The sequence below is a fragment of the Alligator mississippiensis genome, chromosome 1 (genome assembly GCF_030867095.1).
Source record: "Alligator mississippiensis isolate rAllMis1 chromosome 1, rAllMis1, whole genome shotgun sequence".
NCBI lineage: Eukaryota > Metazoa > Chordata > Crocodylia > Alligatoridae > Alligator > Alligator mississippiensis.
Window position 1 is genome coordinate 224,420,172 of NC_081824.1, and position 25,962 is coordinate 224,446,133.

At 42.4% G+C, this 25,962-nt stretch overlaps 1 protein-coding gene across 7 annotated transcripts in view; it reads right to left on the bottom strand.

Moving 5' to 3' along the window:
* Positions 1–25,962, bottom strand: part of PLCB1 (phospholipase C beta 1) — a 777,970-nt gene that overhangs the window by 294,169 nt on the left and 457,839 nt on the right. For all 7 annotated transcript variants that reach the window (XM_014595092.3, XM_059720212.1, XM_059720209.1 and 4 more), the window contains one exon: positions 10,485–10,625. In XM_014595092.3, the coding sequence (XP_014450578.3) occupies positions 10,485–10,625 (141 nt within the window). The remainder of the gene's footprint in view (positions 1–10,484; positions 10,626–25,962) is intronic.

Sequence of the window (25,962 nt, forward strand, 5' to 3'; positions counted from 1 at the left end):
CGGATTCGGCCAAATCAAATCAGAACAGTAATCCAGATCAACTACTTGAATCGCTGTCCCCCGAATCCAGCCAAATCTGAATCCGAATTGAATATGGCCTGCTTCGCACAATCCTACTTGCTACCGTTGACTGGCATTGTCAGAAGTGTAACTAAGGTTGGGGGGAGGAGGAGGAGGGCACCAGCCCCAGGAGCTGATTTTGTGGGGGTTAGATGGGGAGAGGAGGTGGGGTAGGAGACATAAATAGCAGCTGCCACCTCTGCCTATCCAGTAATACAAGTAGTGGTGGCTCAGCCACTGACTTCTTCTACCCAGGGCACAAAACTGTCAGTCGTGCCTCTCATACTGTCTCATCCTCTGCTCTTCTACAACACCTCAGTCCTTTCAGTTTTTTAAACCAGTGTTTCTGCAGCTTTTGTGCTGCTTTTTGATTTTTGATTGCAACCAAAAACTGCATTTTGCTTCAATTTGAATGGAAACTCCCCCCATCCCCCAACTTGGCTGCTTTTTCCCTCTTTTATTTTTCTTTATCTCTTCCCCTATGGAAAACATATGAAAAAAGAAAATTCTGTTTCAGCCAAAAAACCTAAAAACTACATGACAGTATTTTGAAAATGTTCATTCTGACTTTCACTGGGGCTTCATGCCTAAGGTGTTTTTGAAAATGTGACTTTTAGTACAAACAGAACAATTTACCTTAGCGCAAAAGTTGGGGGGAGGTATCTGGACTATAAATCAGCTACTCTGGCCTCATAAAGACATTCAGTTTCTTCTGAAAGAGGGACTGCTGTGATCTGTCACCAGGCAGACTAAAGAAGCCTACAGAGCCAGGTGAGATGTATGCACAGGGACCCCCACTGGCTGCACAGTGTCAGCTTCTCCACACTTCAGGGCTCAGCACTCGAATGTCTGTACATGCAGCTCTGAATAAATTTCTGTACCCAGACAGCACACCTGGCAGAATTCTCCCAGATTATTTGAATAATAACTGGTGTGTATGCAGCCTCTAGTAACTGCCTATACGGACACTCGTCTTCTTTGGTAAGAGAAAGCTAACCTACAGTAACTTTCACTGGGCAGTCACAGGGACAATTACCAGAGCAGCTGATATATATTAAAATTCCACCCCTTTTGATCCACAGTACTGTAAATTGTTTGTATATCCAACTTGGCAATCCATTCTGGTGATTATGAAATTTTTTCTCAATAAAACCTTTGTTTGCAAAAGTGACTAGCAACGTCTAAGTGCTCAACTTGAGAGATCTTAAAGAGGTTCTAGGTTTCAGGAAGTGCTACACCTTAACTACATAAGGCCACTCTGCAGTGATCCAAGGTAAGTACCTAGAAACTTAGCATCCAAAATCTCTTGAGAATTTAGGCTGCTGTATTACAGCCTGTTTCTCAAAGCACCAGTGCTCTCATGGACAAACTAGAGCTCATGTTATTCAGCATTTCTGAAAATGCACCCTTGGGTGACACTGGGGGCTATAGAGAATACATAAGAGTCTGCTAAGTCAAAACATTACTGAAGGTTATCTTTTTATTTAATAAGATACTAAGAAACTTCTGCATGTATATACATTATTTTTTGACAGGGCTGACAGATCTTTTCATGATTCCTTTTCCTCTGCCTGGATACAAAGAACGGCAAAGTATTCTGATATTGCACATTTTTGCATGGCTTTCTGATCTAATCTAAATTCAGAGGTGTTTCAGTTTCCTAGAACCATTCAACTCACTATAGTTTCATAGTTGGTAGGGTCGGAAGGGACCTGAGCAGATCATCAAGTCCGACCCCCTACCATGGGCGGGAAAAAATGCTGGGGTCAAACGACCCCGGCAAGGTGTCTATCTAGCCTCCTTTTGAAGACCCCCAGGGTAGAAGCAAGCACCACTTCCCTTGGAAGCTGGTTCCAGATCCTAGCCGCTCTGACTGTGAAGTAGCGCCTCCTGATATCTAGCCTGAACCTACTCTCCGTCAACTTATGGCCATTATTCCTTGTTACTCCCAGTAGTGCTCGGGGAACAGGGACTCTTCCATTGCCTGCTAGTCTCCCTTGGCCAATTAAAGACGGCTACCAGATCCCCTCTCAGCCTTCTCTTGTGAAGACTGAACAGGTTCAGGTCCCGTAGCCTCTCCTTGTAGGGCCTGCTCTGCTGCCCCCTGATCATGCAAGTGGCCTCCTCTGGACCCTCTCAATGCTGTCCACATCCCTCCTGAAGTGCAGCGCCCAGAACTGGATGCAGTACTCCAACTGCAGCCTGACCAATGTCATATAGAGGGGGAGAATCACCTCCTTGGACTTGCTGTTATTATTCTATACATAGAATAATAACAGTTAAAAACTCTCTTTGTGATACTAACTGCTAGAAAGATTAATGGTAGCCTAATATGTTACTTAAGAAACTTAAAATACATTTGTTTAGAATAAAACCTGATAGCTTTGTGTGCCTCTCACTGGCTGTGTCTACCCATGCACTTTACTGGAGTAGACTAATTAGCTGCAAAGTAAAGCATTGCCATCTAGACATGCAACAATATTAGCCTGCAGTAAACTAATTAATACTGCAATAAGATACTACCATCAGGGACAGTACTATTTTACGACAGGGAAATTTACCTGAAACTCATATGTAGCTGCTGACTGCAGGGATAAATTGTGTCTGGTCAGCCCAGCCAGCTGGGGGCCAGACTTCTGCCTGCCTCCTAGCCACACAACTCCACACTTTCAGCATCCTTGTGCCCCAGCCAGCCCTGACACAACTGGAGGCCACTACCTGGATCCCAGGACTGACCTCCTGTGCCTCCTGCCAGCCCAGGCCTACTCTACCCCAGCTCATATTTGTGCTGGCATGGGTGCATGTGCCCAGGAATAGTTTATTACAGCTCAAATTGCTCCAGAGTTTATTGCTTTGTATTAATTGCACGTGTAGATGCATCCACTGAGGTATTTAATATGGCAGTCCTTGCAATGCAATCACTTTGTAGCAAACCAACTTATGTCACTTCCACACCATCCTGTATCTCAGCTGTTCTTTGTACTCCGAGTCCTGATTTTCAAGAATTTTTGGCAGAAATGTAATTATAGTGTATCTGTTGCAAATATTATTTACATGCAATCAAGCCATATTCCTTTCTATTCTTCCCATATGACTTGTGAGAGGAGGAACACCACAGCCAAGTAGCCTAAAAGCCTACCCTGAAACTGAGTAATACCTGAGACCCCATCTGCACCAAGTCAATGAATCTATTTTCCCTCTCTTTTGAGGATCTTCAGTCTAATCTTCCAAAGCTCCAGCAAAGCCAAGGTTAGAAAAGCTGCCAAAGGTCATATCCTCTTTCTGGTCATTGGTTTGAATCCTCAGAAGGATGTGAAATGATGGTACTGAGTCTTGACCCAGAGCTCACTGAAATCAATGGGAGGCTTCTTAGTGACTTTGATGTGCTTTGGATCAAGCTGAGAAGAAAGACATCCTTGTTGCTTTAGCTACGAAATGGCATTCTGTCTCTCTAGTTAGGCTATTCAGTATAGTAGTTAATGCTGAAACCTGAAATTAGAAATCACTGTATAACACACTGTGGAAGTCCATGTTACGAGTATCATAGATATTAGAATGCAAAGTATGATGAGCATAGGACTCAAAGCAGTGATACATGGAAAGAACAGAGCTAGTTTATAACAGACTTGGAATCACTACTGTTAACTATGTGTGTGGATGTAATCTGAAGAGAAATGATAAATCTAGGGCTTTTGAAATAAGGTTTTGCTAGTGACAACAAAGTCCGTTCCTAGCTTGGAAGCCTCTGATCCATTTTTTTAATGGAATGGTCCAGCCATGCAACAAATTTTAATTCCAAGCGAATCACATCCATCATAATAAAAGAGCCCTATGTTCCTGCTCTCTTTTTGGCTGAGTCCTGTTACTTGAATTCATATTTATGTCATTCCTGTTAACTTTACTAACACATTATGTAGCTGTCCTGTGCTCTGGTAAGTAAGTAGTGTACTATTTGCAGTACATTTTGAGAGCTGTTGCTCAATGAACTCATTCATTTCATCCATTACATGCATCACAATATATACCTAAATGCATTTATCTCAATATAAGAGATGAGAGCATTTTTTCATAAGAAAAGACAGCACCTAAGTGGTACAAATTCTTGAACACATTTCATTCAAATCAGAACTGACTGTGTGTGTGCACACAATGTTTCTTGCATAGTCTGGTGATGAGCATTCTAAGTTAGTAAAGTCACATGTTTTAACAGTCTTTGCTATGCAATATCTTAGGCTTTTCATTTTTTTCACTCTAGCCTTGTATTTATAAGTATTTTAGAAAAAATAACAGCATTAATATAAGAGACATAACATGCTGTAACTGATTCATTTTATTAATGGAGAAATTAATAATTGTTAGCTACAGGCCTGGTCCAGAACACAATGAAATAAAGGGAATTTTACTACTGCATTTACTCGTCTTTGGACTGGGCCATCTATAATCTTGCCCTGATTCATTTTAAGTGGGATGAACAATCAGTGGATAAGCAGAGCTCCACAACTGGCTTAGTTATGAAATAAGATGAAAGCAGCTGGGATAAGTTTATGGAGGAGATACAGAAAGGGGAGTTCTGGCTCTTTATTTAGAGGGTATGATGTGTAGACTTATGTTTGCTGTTCCCAGGTTGCAAAGCAGAATAAAGGGTGTTTGGTTTTTCCCATGCTTCTGAGCTTTGCTGGCTGCCACATGAGGCTGAGAAGGATTTTTTTCCCCTTTCTGTTGATACAGGTGTCAGGTTATTTTTTTGTTGGTGGAGTTTTTTTTCCACCTTCCTCAGTTTGCTGGGGATTTTGACTGACTGGGGTATATTAATGCTCTTGCTGGGACAAAAATCGGAAGTTTCCTGGCTAAAGGAAGCTGATCCCTCCCCAGGGTCAGATTGATAGCCACAGTTGGGATCAGGAAGAAATTTGGCCTCATAGTCAAATTGTATGGATCACAGGGGATTTTACCTTCTCCTACAGCTGCGGGGCCTGGGCCTCTTCCTTGCATCACTTGAAAACATTTTAAAAAACCTTCTGGCAGCAGGATAGTGACAGCCTTCATCCTCCAGTTTTACTTGTGGCAGGTTTGGCTGTTTTTGGTGCCTTTGGGCAATATGCCTCATAGTCGTGCCAGTGTGGATTGATTATGTAGTTTTAGAAATATGTTAGGAAAGGACTTGTATTGGGATACTGTGGATAGTGGACTGGAGTAGATCAGTGGTTCTCCACTTTTTTTGTACCAGGACCTATTTGTAAACACTGATGGCCAGTCCCGACCTAGTGCCCCTCATTCCAGACCTTCTGCCCCCTGCCCCGAGGTCCCAGCTCCACAGTGTGTGGGGCAGAGGGTGGGTGTCTAGGGTGGGGGGGTTGGGTCTCGGGGCAGGGGGGAGCACATAGCCCTTTGCAGGCTTTAGCTCTGCCAGCCTGCGAGAGAAAACCCACTATTTCCCATGTTTTTCTCCTTTAAAGGAAAATCCATGTTTAAAGTTTTTTGTTCCATTTTTAAAGTTTGTTTGTGATCCTTTCATATATTCTTGTGACCCACTTTTGGATTGAGAAATGCTGGATGAGTTCTGGGGGTCCCTTTCAGCCATACTTTTCTGTTTCTAAATACCAGATCAGATTGAGGAAAAAGAAGGGAGAGATGTAGACACCTAAATTAGGCACAGGCTATATACAGAAATGTTATTAGCTCTTGGTAGATGTTAAATTTAAAGTGAGATTAACATATTCATAGAGCAATAAATTGTAACATGCCACACATTCAAGCAATTTATCACTAGAAAACAAGCTGCAAAAATGGTGATCCAGCCTCAAAGATGTTACTTGTTAAATACAGGATATCTTTGTATCAGGCTCTAATTTTAATGTGTAGCATATTACACATAGGGTGATAGTTTCCGGCCAGGTCCTCCAGCATTCCTGCATAAACTGCTTTCTCCTCACTCCCCTCCTCCCTGCAAAGGGACTTCTCTGTGACTCATCATGATGAACTCTGCTGCCCTAGGGTGCCTCAGCAGGAGATATAATGACTCATTGCCCCTCCTCCCTTTCTCCAACCATCCTTCAAGGCTGCTTTTTTAAGGAGCCACTTAGCACCTCTTCCCTGTAACAGCCAGAGTATATACAAACACTCAGCCCAATGTGTTTTACTTGTACACAGTAAGAGTGTGTAGGGGAGAGAGGAAGAGCACATGCAAGAAAGCATCTCAAAAACTGTTTCAGGACAGTATGCACCCTGCTGTTCTTCCCCACTCTCCACCTTTCCCTCACAACCCCCATCCTTGCCCTGGTCTGCATCAAGGTTGGGGGGAAGCAGCTCCATCACCCAAGGGAGGCTCAGCTGTTGTGTTCAGGGCTCACTTCTTATTAGCAGCAGAAATGAAGATGGGGCAGAGAAAGGGAGGGGGAGGGAATTACAGGTCCTGCCAGCTGCCCTTGCTGGCCAGTGATGGCAGGACAAGTTCCTAGGACATATTCCCCCCTTCCCCTATCGATAGCTTGCCCTGTGAATGTCAAACATGTCAGATCCAGAAATAGTTTTCATCAAGAATGATGCCTGTTGCTTAGTGGAAATGTTTGCCAGGGGCTATTGTTAAAAAAGCCCCCAGCTGTCTGTGGAGGACAGGTCTCTCTATGTGACAGCTTAGGAGGGTCCCAGAAGTAGAATTGAATAAGATATTGAAGGAGTTATTTTTGGGAAATGAGGCTGAATATTTTCTGCATCCTATGTTCATTTTAGTCTGAGATATAAACAAGGAGAAGGCAACATAATTCAGTCTGAGACTTAATGACATATTGAAGGATATGTGATGCACCAGGTCTCTTCACATGCAGGATCCTTTTAAATACAAGCACAGCAGAGAGGCTTGGAGTAGAAGTCAACTAGAGCTTCTCCACTAATATCAGTGGAGCCAGGATTTCACCCACAACAACTACAAGAGGCAGAACAGATATGCAGTATAACGGATGAAGTATAACAAAACACAGCAACACAACACAATGCAGAATAGAACAGGCATCTTTGGAGGGTTTCATGAGTGAAAATGGAATTCAAGTAGAGATTTGATGGAACAGATGGAAGGCATATATAGTTGGAGACTTGTTCCAACCAGAAAAAATGCCATGGAAGATATAAAGTGAAGAGTGGCTAGATGATAGGAAGTTCACAGTTTAGACTGAAAACACAGAGCAAGATGCAAGGTGGGTGAAGGATTGTGACATCTATCTATATAGGTTGAGAAGCACTTTAGAGGAAAAATAAAGCAGAGAAGAATCAAGCTAAGAACTGACCCCAAATTCTGCATTGAGATATGCCTATTGAAGCCCCTCTGATATAAACATAAGTTGCACCCATTGGCATTTGCCTTCATCATGAGGACATGTCCAACCATCCATCTTTTGGAGTTTTAATAGCAGAGTTTCAAATAGGCACCTTAAGTATACACCAGTAGATTTATATCCTTCACAGACCCCTAGAGTATGTTTACTTACGTTCCCTGTAGGAATATGGGCAAAACAGTGTATCATTACTTCATTTTGATTTTCTAATTCTTTACTCAGTTCACTTAAAGCAAGGTCAGTGGTAAATGTTTAGCCTTAGGCTCTGATCCTCATTAATTCTACCACAGCCCCAAAAGCGGATATGATGACCTGAACTTTCTGAACAGAATGACCAGCAAACAGTTCAGAACTGCATTAGGCTCAAAAGTTGAATAATAAGAAGCTCAAATCCTAAAGGAAAAAAAAAAACTCTCCCCAATTTTTAAGGGGAAAAATACAATTTTATTAATTTTATGAAGATCATTTTTATATCATTCTAATTTAACTTTTTTCCAAATGAAAGTTTAGGGATGAGTATAGCATAGTCTGAAAAATAATATATGGGATATGAAAGGTAAAGCAGCAAAGGATGTATGCCAGTGACCAGCAAGAGATTTTCAAAGGCACACATGAGAGTTAGGCACCCACTTCCTATTGAGGGTCAATTGGACTTCAGTGTATATATCTGATTTTGAAAATCTCCTCTTAAAAATTGAGGAGGCCCCAGTCCAGTAATGGATACCACACGATCAGACTGCTGTGCCTGTGCAGAAACTGACTGACTTCACAGGGCTTTGTATGGCTGCAGGAACATTAGATTTTCTCAGTTCAACTTTTCCATGTTTTTACATTTCCTTTCAAATTTCCCTTTAGATTCTTACCTACATTTTTGAATCTCCATTTCCCTTCATTTTTTTTAATCTCCACTGCTTATCTCGATTTCAAGTCTTTCCAAATATGGAGACTAACACTGAGTTGGGTTTCTGAGCAGCCCAGCAGTATGGCTGGGATAACTATTCTGCATGTTTTAACTTTCTTGACAGGGTGCTAGTCCATGAACTACTGCATCTTTGTGCTATTTATCCTTCTACTTTTCCATAAAGTTATATGCAGAAGTATAAAAGGGATACCAAAACACATTTTTAGTTTGGCTGAAAGGACAATTAACCAACCAACCAGAGAGATTTAGACTGGCAAAAACTGAAGCATGGCCCTGCAGGAAGGATATAAGCATTGCAGGAATAAAGAGATTTCTCTTCATACCTCTCAAGGTCTGGTTGGTGTTCCCCACAGATACTGGAGTTCTGGCTCCAAGGGTGACTTTCTTAGAAAGGAAATGGATGAAGGACCAGAAGGTACTGGCACGGGCAGATTAGGATTTTGAAAAGGTGGGTGCAGATGATATGGTGCATCATCATATTTGAACACGGCACCCATTTTTCTCCAGTTAACAAGAAACTAAAAGTTTACTAGTGTGCCATGTGCCAAAGGCTATGTTATTCAGCTTAAGAACAAAGCAAAAACAAATATAACTCTATTGGAATGTTCATTAATTTGCTATATCATACTTTATATATTAAGAACACAACAGACTAGGCAAAAATATTCAAAAGATGTTGTTTCTTTATAGTTATGAGAATTAAATGTACATCTTCTAATTTCTAAAATAAAACCTAGCCTTTTTGAGCATCTTGACAGTGAATCCAATGCTTCATTGAAAGTTATTTCCAAATCTGACTTAATGTTCACCTGAGTTAATGCTTCCACTTCTGAAGTAATGTTTGTAGTTAAGTATTAAAAAGAATCTGCAGGACTGTGAAATAGAAGCTATATTACCAGGAGCAGCTACAGACAACAAAATTGGAGAAGAAAGGATGGCATGATTAATGTAACATTAAGACCATGAAAAAAAGGAGAGAAAGAGTTGTTAACACCTGTGGAACATAGGGCTCCTATACACGTGCATGGAGGCTACTCCAATGCACTGTAATTACAGTGTGTTGGAGCAGACTCATTAATCTGTGCTCCAGCAGACTCCAGTGACACGTGTATCAGCATCCCCGTGCTGAAAAATAGTGGTGGGGTGCTTTAAAGTAAAGCTTGTTTGATGAGCTGTGCCCTGCTGCCATTTTCAGCACAGGGACACTGATACACATGACACTGGGCGCTTTAATTAGTGCAGCTCTTGGAGCTGCGCTAATTAAAGCGTCACCCCCAGAGCGCATCTATAATAACCTGAAGAGTCAAGAAGAAATCAGGTAGATTATAATGAGCCATGAAGTCAAGTGACTGTCTTAATGATGCCTGAATTGGAATACTGCTGCCACTGCCAGGCAGTTGGTTTAACCTTTGGGTACAGCAGGAATCAAAAAGGAGGGCAATGAGAAGAAAATGTTATCACATAGCTTGATGCTGCTGTCTGATTGATAGGCAATAGTTTAACTCTACAGAAAATAAAAATGTTGATGTATGATAATGACCTCTATTTAAAGGTTGCAGTTAACTGCTATTAGTGGACAAGAGATAGGTGTGACACTATACAAGACTGATTCATGAACATTATAATTAAAGGTTAAGTTAGGTTAGGTTAGGTTAGGTTAAGGGTCTTGTTGCTGGCCTAACAGTGTACAAATAGGCATGGTTAGATTAATAAATTCACACACCTCATTTCTTTAGTTTGATATAGGTCAACATTAAAACATCAATAGTCTCCATACCGCAGTATCATAGATACACCAGAATACTCATATACTTTGAACAGGTATTAAATGTTGATAAATATTGACTTGTTACTGGAGATTCACAACATCTTTTATTTTTATTTTTTTTTACTTTACATGTGTTTTCACAACATGCATTTGGGCCATACAGAGAGAAGAGCTAGAAACATTTTCAAAATGACAACACTGATAGCTTATAATTACTTACCTGTGAATACTCCCAGAAAACAATTATTACAATTTTTGTCTGTTACACAGTATGTCATATTTCTATAACAGCAGGCTAATTTTATTTGAAAATGCAACTTAGTAGTTGTCTCTTTAGCTCAGTTTCAGCCACATCCTAAACCCATACTTAAAGATTTTTTAAATGATAAAGCTGAGTGCATAATACCTTTGCTATTTCCTCTTGGAAAGCTACTAAATTCAGGTACGATATGTTGGTCAGGTCTGGACCGTAGACGACTGTTATCATTCGATTCTCAAGTCTACCTCCTAGGTTCCCTGCATCCAAGAGTTCACGCAGCTTTGGATCCTGCAAATAAATATATTTCAAGAAAGTATATCAGACTTTAGCACTTTGTAAACTATTTTAAGTGTTGAGAAACATTAACACTTTAGGCATCATCTACATTTCTGGCCTGGTTAATCCTTCACTGCAGAAGTGATGACATTCAGAAACAATGAAAGATACTGGCCTATCTTCTGCAGAGAATCCAAGCTCTGTGTAGGGGCCGTGAGGAGGAAATGTTATCATATAGCTGGATGCTGCTCTCTGATTCCTTGTAACTCGGCTTTCAAAGTCAAGTACAAACTTAAGGGTTCTGTGGAATCAGGATTGTAGGGCTTGATCCAAAGTCCATTTAAGCCATTTAAAAAATATTAGTTATAGACAGCAACTGAGGTTTGGCACCAGTAAAAGGTCTAGTGATATGTTATAATTATGTTGGCGTCTACCAATTTACATCACAAAAGTCCTAATTAGCATGCCACAGTACAAAAAAAAAATGCCTGGTCCTAGCCATGAAGAGCTTCCAAGGTGGAAAAGTCAGATAAAAATTTTCAAGAACGTATCACACAGGGAAATTCCTCCTTTGCAGAGTGCTAGCACAGTTTGGAAATTCTGGCTTCTAAGAAAGGCAATGTTTCACAGCATAGTAAAAATGTAAAAAAATTACTTAGCAAATTGGATCCTCATGGGGTTAACTAACTATACTGTTTCTAAAACCAAAACTCAAAGTCCTTTAGTAAACTTAACACATGATGAAATCTCTGGAGTGAAATAAGTCATTTGTGAACTGTAAAGGACTGGCATAATCATCCCCATTTAAAACTCACGTAAACTTTTTAAAAAATCTGTTAAGCAAGTGTATTCATTATTCATGCTACAGTTCTTCAAATGTAATACCATCTGTGTAATAATCTAAGCTTTGTCTGATATCAATATTTTTATTACTGCAGGACAACAAATTCAAGATTGTGAAAATGACCATCTATTCCAGAAAAGGGAACATCTGAGAGGAGGGGGTACTTTAACTTGCTAATAAGCTTCAATCTAACAGGGATATCTTATGATCACTATAATATGCATTTGCCAGCAAAAAGCTTGTGGGTATCTACACCAGACACTTAAACAGGTTCAAAGGAAAGTTTTGTAGCACTGCATATTAATTGCAAGGAAATGAAGGATGGCCTATCATTAGCACTGAGCTTCACTAAATATCGGGTACAATGGTAAGCTATGTAGGAAACATGACAATATAATGAGCCTATTCAAAGGTGTTGTAAATGAGGAATATTATCGTTTGTACTCTTAGGCAAAACTGCTGTCATGGATAAACACATTAATGACAGGTTTTCACGCCTCAGATTAAAATAGCAAAAAGCAAAAATAAAAACAGAAGGTCTGTTCCAGGGTTGAGAGAGGTCAAGAAAAGAGATACAGAGATGATGTTAGCTTGCTACTGAGTGAGGAGCTAAACAGACCAATCATCAATGTGAGCAGTATATGTAGAATATATTTTCTGTGTGTATATTTTCTTTTTTTCTATTCACAAAATATTGTCAATCTTGCTTTAAGAAGATTTAGAAATACAGGCTGGCTGTTATTCTGAACTTTTTCAAACAAAAATGAGGCAGGTAAAGACATTTTCCAAACTGGGACTGTATCTGTACTTCCTCTCCATCCAAAAGTGAACTTGGAAAGTATTCATTTTATTTGTGCTTTAACCAAAATATCTTTAAAACTCAGATACAACATTAGAACTGAAATTATAGGTTAGCCAAAAATGCCCTTCTGCTGAAGCAAAAACAATCAACTTTTCAGTTATGAAGTTTTTTATTTTTTCCATGGAAATAGCAGGTGCAACTGACTGCAAAAATGAAACAGTTTTCCATGAGAAACAAAATTAATTCAGTTTAGCTCACTACAGCTTGTTTAAAGCAAATATGCTGTATGTTGCTTACTACATATTTTTTCCCCCTCTTTTCTCCCACAGTCTGAGGAAGGCCTATCCTACAAAGTTTTGCTGTCACAGCTGTCAGTCACAGATGATTCATTCCTACCCCACTAGATAAGCACAACTTATATAGGAGGTCACCTTATAAACACATATGTACATACATCCTTTGCAACTATAACTTGTCAGCTGGGGAGGTCATTATACCAGCAAAGGAACTCCTTTTGCCCATAACAGTCATGTCACCACTAGAGGGCTTTGCTAGCCCACCATTAACAGTATAGACTAGACATCTGTATCATAATTTTTGCTTCCCCCCCTCCAAGTTATCTTTTCTTTCTTTATTTTTCCACCTCCTTATTTTATTTTAATCATCTGCATTTTCTCTCTCACAATCATTTCTTCCTATCTTAACTGCCCCAACATTTTTCTCATCTCCACCTTCTTCCAATTTATACTGCTGTAGAGCCTAAACATCACATCTTCACTATGCTGTGTGCTTTACCACATGGCAATATAACCACAATTTAAATGTGGTTAAATATTGAACAACTAAATTATATTTTGTTAGTAATTCTATGATTCTAGTAACCGTTACTATACATAGTAATGGTTACTCTCTCTATATATATACATACACTATACATAGTAACCGTTACTATACATAATCATTCTATGATTCTAGTAACTGTTACTATAACCCACAACTGTACATGAAATTAAATGAAAGTTATATTTGATTTCTCTTCACCGATAGCGAACACAGCTGGGACTGCTGGGACATGGTTTTTAAGACGTGCATACCTAGCAATGAATCAGGAGATACACTGATATAGGAAGTCCAATCTTTTACATCATGAGAACAAGTCAAGACCAAAAATCAGACAGGGCATCCATTCTGGGTTTGTTTTGCAAAGAATAAATAAAATGAGGTTAAGTACTGCCTGGAAGTAGCTGTTTGTGATGCTAATCTAATATAGCTTATTGTCACTTTGAACAGAACACTAATATGGTATCTGGCCACTCCACAGCAGCTAGGTATAAATGCGTGGAAATTGGACATCTTGAAATATAGCATGATATTGTACAAAGAGTTTGGAACTGCTTGAGTCTTTATAAACCTGAGCCAATCTAACTTTAGAAAAAGATACTTCCAAGAACTATGCAAGAATATATAGCCAGCATATGCAAAAAGTGGTTCTTCATCTGCACATATCATATTGCAAGGACACAGTACCACACCTGAAGAAACACATTTTAAATGCGCATTTTTACTTTGGGCAACACCAAGGAACAGAACTGCCCCAGTACCAGTAGCTCTCCTGCAGGTTTCTTTCTAAAAAATGTATATACGGATTACATGAAGAAACGTGGCCACAAATGATAATTCTGATAAATGGCAAAATACTATCCCCTTTTAAGCCACTGTCAGAACATGGCCTGGCTTTGCCCCTACTTGTGTTGAAAAACTGCTTCCCCACAGGATGGCCCTGAGGACAGGGTCACTTAAAGGGCCAACAAACAGTTCTGTGAGAAGAAAGACCCTCAAGAAACCCTGGCTGGGGTAAAGGGGCCAGGCAACAAGACCTGCTTTATCTCTTTAAATTATGTTGGACTTCGTTGATTTTAATAAATAGACTCATCCTTGAAGAACGGGACTGAAACCCTACTGCCGTCTGGAGCTTTATTTTCTCCTCCAGCTGGCAAGTATGTCAACCAGTTTACAGACTTCATCAAGCAGAACTTTCAAACTTTGCTGGTTGTAGCTTAATGAATACAGGTGTGTATATATATATATATATATATATATATATATATATATATGTATAAAAGACTACCCAGCTCTTTCAGAGGTAGACAAAAAATCAGCTAGATGTTTTGTTTTGAATATAGATATGTTTGTGCTACAGTTGAGATTTTTCTATGCTAACACTAGGGAACCACTATTTAAGAAGTATCTCAGGGCATACTAAGCAAAATAATTGACTGCTGAAGATAGTGATCATATAATTCTTATGGGCTACATTTATAGTTGATTCAAAATGTTGTGATCAGATGAAATTCCACTTCCAGCACGTTTGATGTTTACTGACCTCTTTTATTTATGAGGTCTGTGTGTCAACCTGCTAGCTCTTTCCCAAAGAAGTCCTCAGAAACTACAATTTTAAGTCCTGGGACTGTCTTAAGACTTAACTCCCGAGATCAGCTGAGACAAAGCCAGCTTTTCTGTGGCACCTCTGTGGCTCAAGTGCTGACAGATACGTATTATAAAACAGATAAGTGCAGAAAGGCTGACAAAGGATGGTGTTGGCAGTACAAATGATTTTAGACTCTATTTCAAAGTGGTTTGTTCATGTAGAATTGCAACACAAATAGGGCAGATGCCAGCGCTGCGATCCCCTCCTTTAAAAACTGTCTGTAGAAACTACTAAAGGAAAATATGCCCCACAGCAAAGAACTACGCAAATGCTGAGCAGAAGATGATATTGGCCAGCAATGAGGAAAGACATTCAAAATAGTTCTATACAGGTGGAAAGGATGGGAGTTTATTGACTGAATTTGGTGACATTTGTGAAAACGTATTGAATATGGAGTATTTATTAGGGCTGTACAAAGCTTTGGTCGCTGATTCAATTTGGAGACTAGGCCCAATTTGGTGGCCGAATCTGAATCAAATCAGGAGACCATTAATCTCTCTGAATCAAATCAGAAGCTTCGGAGAGAAGATTCGAATCAGAAGATTCGGAGAGATTCGATGATTCGGACATAGATACAGCTTTATGTTTTTTCTATATACCTCAAGGTACCAGGCAGCTCGTGAATGCTGAGATGGTGGGGCAGATGGAGCGTCCCATGGGAGTGTGGGAGGGTCCCCAGCACACTCAATGGCGGAGTGCATGGGGGACCCCTCCCGCCCCGGCAACTGGTGCCTCCTGAGTCTGGGGGGGGGGGCAACTGGGGTCCCCCTGTGACCGATTGCTGAGCTGTGGGGCATGGGGGGGGGGGTGGGGGCTGCGTGCTCTACAGCAGACCCAGAAGTGGACTGGAAGTACTCGTGAGAGTATGTTGGCCAGGGCAGTCATATCCCATTCTCTGGAACTGACACAATAGAAGCTGTCATCTTTATTGTATGGTCAATTGAAATTTGTAGCTAAGCCTGCAGTTCACTATCAGCTATAATGTACAATACCTGATTTCCCCCTGCCCCCAGCATACACCTATCCACACACCCACCAGCACACCGATACACTTAAAAATGAGCAGGAACCATAACACTGTGCAGCAATGTTATCTTTGCATGGAGCCCAAACCTTTTGGGCAGGAATCCAACACCAGCTTGCACAGTTCCATCACCTATCTTGACACTGATTATAATCAGCATTTGCTTGCTGTAGATGGCTAAGTACTGACAGTCAAAAAGCCTGAGACTGAATTGAGTTAGTCTTTGCAGGTTAGTCTAAGCTGCAAGATTGAATTAATAAGCAAATGAACAGATTCATAGATTCATAGATTCATAGATGTTAGGGTCGGAAGGGACCTCAATAGATCATCAAGTCCGACCCCCTGCATAAGCAGGAAAGAGTGCTGGGTCTAAATGACCCCAGCTAGATACTCGTCTAACCTCCTCTTGAAGACCCCCAGGGTAGGGGAGAGCACCACCTCCCTTGGGAGCCCGTTCCAGACCTTGGCCACTCGAACTGTGAAGAAGTTCTTCCTAATGTCCAGTCTAAATCTGCTCTCTGCTAGCTTGTGGCCATTGTTTCTTGTAACCCCCGGGGGCGCCTTGGTGAATAAATCCTCACCAATTCCCTTCTGTGCCCCCGTGATGAACTTATAGGCAGCCACAAGGTCGCCTCTCAACCTTCTCTTGCGGAGGCTGAAAAGGTCCAGTTTCACTAGTCTCTCCTCGTAGGGCTTGGTGTGCAGGCCCTTGACCATACGAGTTGCCCTTCGCTGTACCCTCTCCAGGTTATCCGCATCCTTCTTGAAGTGCGGCGCCCAGAATTGCACGCAGTACTCCAACTGCGGTCTGACCAACGCCCTATAGAGGGGAAGTATCACCTCCCTGGACCTATTTGTCATGCATCTGCTGATGCACGATAAAGTGCCATTGGCTTTTCTGATGGCTTCGTCACACTGCCGGCTCATGTTCATCTTGGAGTCCACTAGGACTCCAAGATCCCTTTCCACCTCCGTGCCACCCAGCAGGTCATTCCCTAGGCTGTAGGTGTGCTGGACATTTTTCCTCCCTAGGTGCAGCACTTTGCATTTCTCCTTGTTGAACTGCATCCTGTTGTTTTCTGCCCACTTGTCCAGCCTATCCAGGTCTGCCTGCAGCTGTTCCCTGCCCTCCGGCGTGTCCACTTCTCCCCATAGCTTTGTGTCATCTGCAAACTTGGACAGAGTACATTTCACTCCCACGTCCAAGTCGCTGATGAAGACATTAAAGAGTATCGGTCCAAGGACCGAACCCTGCGGGACCCCACTACCCACACCCTTCCAGGTCGAGACCGACCCATCTACCATGACTCTTTGGGTGCGACCCTCTAGCCAATTCGCCACCCACCGAACTGTGCAGTCATCCACATCACAGCCTCTTAATTTGTTCACCAGTATGGGGTGGGATACCGTATCGAAGGCCTTCCTGAAGTCCAGGTATACGACATCCACCCCTCCTCCTGTGTCCAGGCGTTTCGTAACCTGGTCATAGAAAGAGACTAGGTTGGTCAGGCACGATCTGCCCGCCACAAACCCATGCTGGTTTCCCCTCAGCATAATTTGCCCTGCCGGGCTCTCACAAATGTGAGCCTTGATAATTTTTTCAAATACTTTACCAAGGATGGAGGTGAGACTGACCGGCCTATAGTTGCCCGGGTCCTCCTTCCTCCCCTTTTTGAAAATGGGGACCACGTTAGCCCTTTTCCAGTCCTCCGGGACTTGGCCCGTGCGCCACGAGCATTCGAATATTCCCGCCAGTGGCTCTGCAATGACGTCGGCCAGTGCCTTCAGCACCCTCGGATGGAGCCCATCCGGGCCTGCCGACTTAAAGGCATCCAGTTCTTCCAAATGACTCTGCACCACCTCAGGATCTACGCATGGAAGTCTGGCGCCTTGCTGCTGCCTCTCTACAACCCCAGTGAGAGACTTGATATTCACTTGTGATTCAGAAAATGCAACCACATGCCTACCGAGTTGTTTATCACTTCCTCTTCCTGCTTCCAGGTGCCTCTAGGATTTGTAGTCCACAATCACAGACAGCACTAAGCCAGCCAGCAGGGCAGGGCAGCTCTGTACTCAAGGGAAGTTGAGTTTAACCCCGCTCCCGGGCCCCAGGCCCCAGCCAGGGTTTGTTTGGGGGGGCCAGTGAGCCAGCTGTCATTGCTTCAGCTAGGGAGCAGTGGGACAGGAACAGCCCTGCTCTCTGGAGCAGACAGCACAGTCCAGTCCAAGGCTGAAAAGCATGCTGGGGGACTGTGATTTAACTTGAACCAGGAAGGGGTCTGGGATGGAAGTTTCATAAACCAGTTTGACCTAAATCAGTTAAGTTTGATACTACATTCAACCAGGTTTATCTTAAATCAGTTTCAGACATTTTGAAACTGTTTTATATGCACTGGACTTCTGTTTTGTTACAGGTTTAACCGGTTTCTGATCACTTAAACTGGTTTATGCATAAATGTATAAAGTCATTTGAATACAAAGTAATTGCTAAACTAAAGAGGCAACCATAAAATGATCTGCACATCCTGTTGTTTCACATATGATGGGTGGGTTTGTGCTCATATGTGTGTCTTCTTTAAGTTGGTTCCAAAGAAAAGTTAGTTGCATGGGCACCTGGTGCCTCCTGAGTCCTGGGGGGCACCAGATTGCTGATGGGGGGGTCTCCCAGAGGCCCGTCGCTGACTGGGGGAGGGGAGGGGAGGGTCCCCCCAGCGGCTGATCGCCGAGGTAGTGCCGAGGAACTGGAAGTGCACTTCTGGTGGCACTTCTGGTTTTGCAGCTGGTGCTTCCAGGGGGTGCATGGCTGATCTCAGGGGGTGCACGTGCACCTATGTGCACCCCCTATGCATTGCCAATGGTTAGTTGGGACAGAAAGGTGCAAGTACGTTCACAAAGAAAAAACATAAGGAACTCAGGACATTTTTACACATGCAAGCACCGCAGCACCAAACAGCGTGAAAAGGGCCACGTGCTGCAACACTTGCAGTTGTATAAGTGGCCAAATGCGCGTCAGTGCTAAGGAAATGGCAGTGGCACGCTTTTGAATTAAAATACATAGATGGTGCTTCAGTTCAAAAGCGCACTGCCACCATTTTCTGCATGCTGGCGTGTATTTCACCTCTTATACAACTGAACATGACACAGTGCAGTGCGTGTCAGGTCACGTCCGGAGCAGATTCGATTACTGAGTCTGCTCCAAAGTGGTGGATCTCAGGCGTGTCATAGGACCAAAAAGTATGGGTACAAATGCCCTCATTTTTGATCCTTTTAATCTAGTGAAAAAAAAGGCACAAGAAAAATAAACAGATGGAAGCTGAAACCAGATAAAATCAAATTAGAAATAAGTGTGAAGGAGATTGATCATTGTAACAAATTACCAAGGGAACAAATACATTCTCCATATCTGCAAGCATTAAGAGCAAGGCTAGATGTTTTCTGGCTGAAATGCCTTCCTAAAACACAACTTTTAAGGACCAGTGCAAAAGTAACCATGAAATTGTGTGGCCTGTTATTCAGGGTTTGAGACTAGATTGGGGCGCTCAACTTCCAGTCCTTGTGGAGACCTGGAATCCAGCCTGTGGGCCTCCCCACTGGTTGGCAAATTTGGCGGTGGGGGATCAGTGACAGTTAATACTGCCCCCCTCCCTGGGGCCGAAATTCCAAACCCTGCAGGGCGGGTTGGAGCTGGGCCATGCCCCAACCTCTTGCATGGCCCAAGTGAAGCCAGGTCACACCCCCTTCCTTCCATGTGGCCAGGTTGTGCCCTTTCTCTCCAGAAGGCCAGGCCATGCCCTCTTCCTGCCACAGGGCCAGGCAACAACATTTCCCCCTATATGGTTGGTTTGGGGCAGGGCCACACTCCCTCCTCTTCCCACCATGGGGCCAACCCAAGTCCCCTTCCCTCCATCCAGCCAGGTTGAGGCTGGGTCATGGACCCTCTCCCCTGCAGGGTCAGGTTGAGACCAGACCAAGCCTCCTTCCACCATGCAGCTGGACCAGGGCTGGGCTGCCACCCTCCCCGCTCTGTGGGGGGCCCCACCAAAGCCAGCCTGCAGCAGAATGATTGGGCACTGCTCATTCAGCCTGCAGGCCAAAAAGGCTGAGCACCATTAGATAATCTAATGATCCCCCCTGGACTTGCAATCTGTGAATATATGAATAACTGAATCTATCAGCTTAACAGAATTTTGCCCCAAGACAATCCTAGTAAAAAAATGAAACTCCTGTTCCTATATTTTTCTATCAGCAATTTGAATCCGTAAATATCCTCATACATTTGAACTATTCTTTCATGAATCATATTTCTGTATCTGAAAAATTGGTAAGGCTGGTCAGTGTGATACTTAAAACACATAATCCATGGAAATACACAGTTACAGTGAAATGAAAACAATTTACAAAATTAGGTTCATTTTGCCCAAATTTGCTTTTGTAAAATTACCAGAAAAATTCCAACTATTACTCGCTTTTCAAGAGACCACAAAATCCCGCATGCTCCTGCCAGGCCAAACACAGGCATAACAGTTTGCAGAAAGCCCTTTTTCATGGAGAAAGTCCTCCTCTTGCCCCTACTCCCTACACCAGTAGTCAGAAATCTGTTGTGCCCTGTGTCATATTATGGCAGAGCAGTCACCGAAATATGTAAGAAAGACTCTTATCTTTCTTGTGTCAGATACCTTCGAGTTTGCAAGTTTAGTAAGCATGAAAACAAATAGGAGGCATGACATGGCATGTGGAACCATAGCAATGCATGTGGAAAAGATTTATTTGATCATGAAATCACTTGTCTTGGAAAGGTACCTATCCTTTTCTTGAAAAAGTAAGAATTGGTTATGAGACAAATAATGTTTCTACCTTTTCTGAACATTGTAATTTTCCCTTTTGCAGTGTTTATTTAATGAAGGCGTGAGTATAAGCAAGTGCCATAAAATGCAGAAGATATAATGTTAACTACTTCATTGTACTTCTCAGTGTATTGGATCCTATGATAAAACATTGTGAGAATATTAAAAACATAAGTCAGAACTTTATTGCAAGCAGGCTTAGCATATGCAGAGACTATTAATAAATTGTAGCCCTTTCTCTTAATGGCCTACCATTTTGCAGCATCAATTTACTAATTTGAACTTTTCAGTCTCTCAGAATAATTCCAAAACAGGAACTACATCCCTTTGCATAAAGGGAAGTCTACAGTGATTGACATTTTGACATAAACATTCCTTAAAGTTCTTAGGTACATAAATATTACAACAGGGTGTGTTACAATAATGTTTGTAAAGGACATATAAAACATTAAAGATGCTGAACTGTTGGAATCGCCATGAACAAGGCCTTAACATCTCTTGGGTTCTTTGCTGTTATCAAAATTGAAGTGTTGCATGAGAGCACTGTAATGTTTATGGAGAGAAAATCCACCTCGAGTACACACCTGAATCTTTATGTAGGGTGATATGAAAACACCACCTAAGACTGACACTGAATTCACACAGATTAACATATCACAAGGCATCCCCATTCAAGAACACAGACTTTATTGAGGATAGTAAAGCATATACTTAAGTCCGTTGCAGCCAAAGCCATATACAGCCTACCCAAAGGCAAAAAGCAAAGAAAAAAAAATCCCTAAGTGTATTTTAAAAAGCAAACAAGCAAAACCACAAACCAAAAAAAACCCCAGTCCCATTATTTTAACGTCACTCTCACAGTTTTTTTCAGTGCGACTCAAAAAGTTTTGACTGCTTGGCATTGGCAAATCTGAAAAAAATATGCAACTCATATAATGAAGACCTCTTCTGAATACTTTCTTTGGATTTGTAACACTCAGAGAGACCAAAGTGCAAGAACTTCTTTTGGCAGAAAGGGTCTGGTTGAGATTTTTTAAAAATATCTCCGTAACAATTCAGTCTTCATTTGATCCAGGGCTAAATATACAGCGTTGGGAATTCTGAGGGACTCTTATGAATCTTTGTGCAGTAAATTTCTTGATATATTAATAATGTTTTAATTTTATAGTGGTTTGAAAGATAATTAAGAAGTCACACTGCTGCATCATCAGTCAAGTGTACGCATTGTACTCTCTAGTATCATTTGAAATGCATACTCTTGTGGGACAACTCATTTTGAGCTCAGGTAGCTATTTTGCATTTTTTGGAAGGGCAGTAAGCTTAATCAGTAATACTGACAGCCAGGAATAATAGAATCCATTCCCAGCTTGTTGAAAGATTTCCTGGGTGACCAGAGAAAATCACTTAACTTCTCCTCCGTCCTTAAGAACAGGGATAATAATACGCACCTACTGCACAGGAGTTTGATAGAATAAATTCTCTAGGGCCCTAAACCTATGCTACGCTAGAATCATAGGAAAGTAGGGCTGGAAGGGACCTCGTGAGGTCATCTAATCCAGTCACCTGCTCAACAAAGGATCATCTTAGCCTGACTAAACCACCCCTGCCAGGTGTCTGTCTAACCTACTCTTGAAATTTTCCAGGGATGGAGATTCTGCCACTGCTGACTTGGACGGGCTCAAGATTATTCAAAGCATGATTGTAGTAAAATGGAAACGAGGATTAAAAAAAAGTTTAACAAGTTAACTGTTTCTGTAGGCAAACAGCAAGTGTCTGAAAAGTAAGTGATCCTTAGCAGTAATTGTAGTTCCAAGCATTTGTTGTTATCTTGAACACAAGGAAGGTTGCATTTTGAGGTGAACCAAAGAAAATATTCTACAGCAGCAGCAGCAAAATAAGAAGTGAATCGCTGAGGAGATGAAATCCGGCTTAGTGGCATGTAGTGTGTGATTGTTATATAGTATCAAAGGAAGGCATGCAAAATGGACAGCATGTGCTTTTAAAAATAAAGCAACAGGTGCATGCACGGGAGACTGGTGCCTCCTGAGTCCGGGGGGGCACCTGCAGAAACCGGAGGCAGTGGCGCGGACAGGGCTGGCGAGCACCCGCAGAAGCTGGTATTGGCGCCGGGGATGGGGCTGGAGAGCACCCGCACAAGCCACCAGCGGTGTTGGTGGTGGGGGGGGACGGACCTGTTGGGGGGCACATGCCCTCCCCCCCCAGTCGCTTATGGGCGCATGACATTTCCAGTTCAGAAGAGAAGATGATAAAAGAGCAGCTAAGCTTCTGAGAGTCCTGTCAGTTAAATCCCATGACTACTGTTTTACTGTACTACTGAAAGACCTCCCTGCACACCACCCCCAGCTTTAGCACAAAGACTGACTACTTCTGGCACCAGCCAAGTGACAGGGTTTCTCCGGAAGTTGCATTTTTATGTAAAATCTCTCTTCTCTCTTATCTAAGTGAATGTCTGAGTCACTGAATTCATCGTTGTTCCAGCTAAAAAATTGGGCTACCACCATACTGGAAGTACGGTGTTAAAAAAAAAGATATCTTCAGGGGCCTAAGCAAAGCAAGGAGCTGTGGGAATTAGGGGAAAAACACTCTAGACAGTAAAATGTCTGAAATCAGGCATTTGTCATTATCTGTGGTGAATTTTTAATTACTACTAGCTAGAGCACTACACATAGTCAAGAAAATTGGGCCCTGGATTCTTATAATTTTTACTATAGCACATTCTATAGCACACATTTTATCAAGTGGAAAACACATAAATATTTACAAATATTAAACTTATTTACATTTTAATGTCAATATTAATATTAAATCTATATTAAACAGGGTAAATATTAGCATATTTAAGATGCTATAATATATATCAGGGATAGGCAACATCCAGCATCTGTGCCAATTAGTGGCACGCGGAGAAATTTTTCTCGGCACGCCAGGAGGTGCGCGAGGAAATTGTTTAAAAAAAACCAAACAAACCACAGGCAGGGATGCTGTCTGCATGCTGTTGACCCTGCCCCCTGTCCCTGCACCGTGCCCTCCAGCTCAGCCCGGCCCCTAGAGGAGAGCTGCAGGTGGGCAAGGCGGGGGCCTGGGCAGGCGCTGCACAGGGCTGCTGTGCTGGAGGCTCTTGGCTGGCTTGGTCCCAAATGCTGCCCACGGCAGCTGTTCCTGGGGCCGGGGGGCTCCTACACCCAGGCCCTTGCAGCAGGGGTGGTTTCACCTTGCTTGCACTGTGCCCAGCATGCAGGGAGGCCAAGCCCGTGAGCCTGAAGTCCTGCCCTGGACAGGTGGCATCCCCTCACTTGCATGGTGGCTGTGGCCCATTCCTGCAGAGCTGCGGGGGCCAGGTCCTACCTCAGGTGCTGCTGGGTCCCCCTGCCCACTCACCCACCACAGCTGAAGCCTGTAGAGTCCAGGGGCAGCCCCAACTTCCCACCTGGAATCCACTCTCCTCCAATTGCTGCCTTCCCAGAGGCCCAGCCGCCTGACTTACCTGCAGTGCCTCCTCCCATGCCTGCTTCTCTCAACACTGTGCCTCGAGTACCTAGCCCTGGTGTCCCCGTGTTGTTCCTGCCCAAGTGGGATAGGATGTCTGTCTGCCCAAGCCTCAGCCGGGCTCTCCCTTCCAGCCGTGGGCCTGGGCTCCCCCAGCTCCTAGACTGTCAGGGAAGCCTCAGCACCCCAACCCTGGTGGCTGTCGCTGGGGTGTTGCTGCTTCCCTTCACCAGATACTGCCCTGGATCAGCAGGCCTCAACCACAGCTAGTAGCAGTGGGAGACATGAGAGGCAAGGGATGCACCATCTTTCTCTTTTCTCTCCTTTCTTTTTCTTTCTATTGTCTTTCTCTTCTTTCTTTTTCTCGCTTCCCCTTGTCTCTTTTTTGCCTTTTCTTTTTTCTCTTTTCTTTCCCTCATTTTTCTCTTTCCCTCTTTCTCTTCCTCTTTTTTCTTTCTTTCCCTCTCCCTCTTTCTCTTTTTCTTGTCTCCTCTTTTTTCTCTCCGTCTTTTTTCTCCTCTTTTCTTTCTCTTCTCTCCTTTTTTCTCTCCTCCTTTTTCTTCTTTTTCTCTCCCCTTTGTCTCTTCTCTTTTTTCTTTTTCTTTCTCTCTTTTCCTTCTTTTTGCTTCCACTCTCTCTCTCATCCTCTTACTTCTTTTTTTCTCTTTCTCTCTTTCTTTTTTTCTCTCTCTCATCACAACATGCTTAACAAAAACAGAATACAAAAAAACAAAGGTAGTCTATGAAGTTTTATTTATTGTTTCCAGGTTTCGAATTTTTAGAAAACCTGGTATTTACAGTAAAAAAAAGCAACATTTACGATTATTAACTATATCAATATGCAGTGCGTCCTGCCATTCACCCTCTGCCCCAGTTTTTTTTGGGGGGGGGGGGGGGTTGGCATGCCTGCACTCCGGCACCTTACAAAATAGACACTGTGTTTTTTTTCAGCACTCCAACCAAAATTGTTGCCTACCCCTGCTGTATAGGTTGTATATTATAGACCTTAGCTTTAATTATGGGCAAACAGAGACAGGAAGTGGGTTGCAGAGGGGAGGAAGTCAAGAATAGGGAATCATAGAATATTAAATGCCTAGTTGACTTCTGAACACACTGCAGGGAGGAGAATGGAGCAAGTGAGTGGACCCGTGGTTTATGTAATCTCTGGAAATTCAGTAGAGCTGCCAGAGTTGGACTGGACTATTGATAGGGTGTCAAGTGCAGGAAACTTGCAGTATAAGAGTAGGTATGTAACTAAGAGCAGCATGAATGTCATACCTGCCTTTCAGGGTAGACATAGCCCTAGTTTAACCTAACTACATTGTTGGACTGGGGCTTTACAAGCTAATTCTATTTAAACATAAGTTGAAGGCAAATATCCCATGGATTTCTGTGCTGTAGGAACAGACCCTTCTTTCTGAAGAAGCTACCAGAGCTTGTATTTAATTAAAATGAAGTAAAGCAAAGGGAGGGAAGAGAATAGACACAAAACATGGATATTTTGAGGCAAAAAATTATGTGCCCAGTGAAATACAATGGCCTCATTTATGTTCTAAGGGTAGCACAATTCATAACATTAAGAACTTCAAGAAAATACAGCCACTTATTTATATGCTTAAATATGGAATTAGTTACCCTTCTTTTCCTGTCTCCATCTGTTCTTACTTAAAGACTAGACCAGTGGTTCTTAAACTCATTAGACTTGAGACATCCCTCAGAGAACGCCAGTGCTTAGTTTTCACTCATTTTTTCCTATGGAAAAACAATTGAGCGATTTTTCTGTTGCAAGGAACTCAAAAAGATCACAATAAGTCAAAAGGTTTTTAACACTATGAATTCC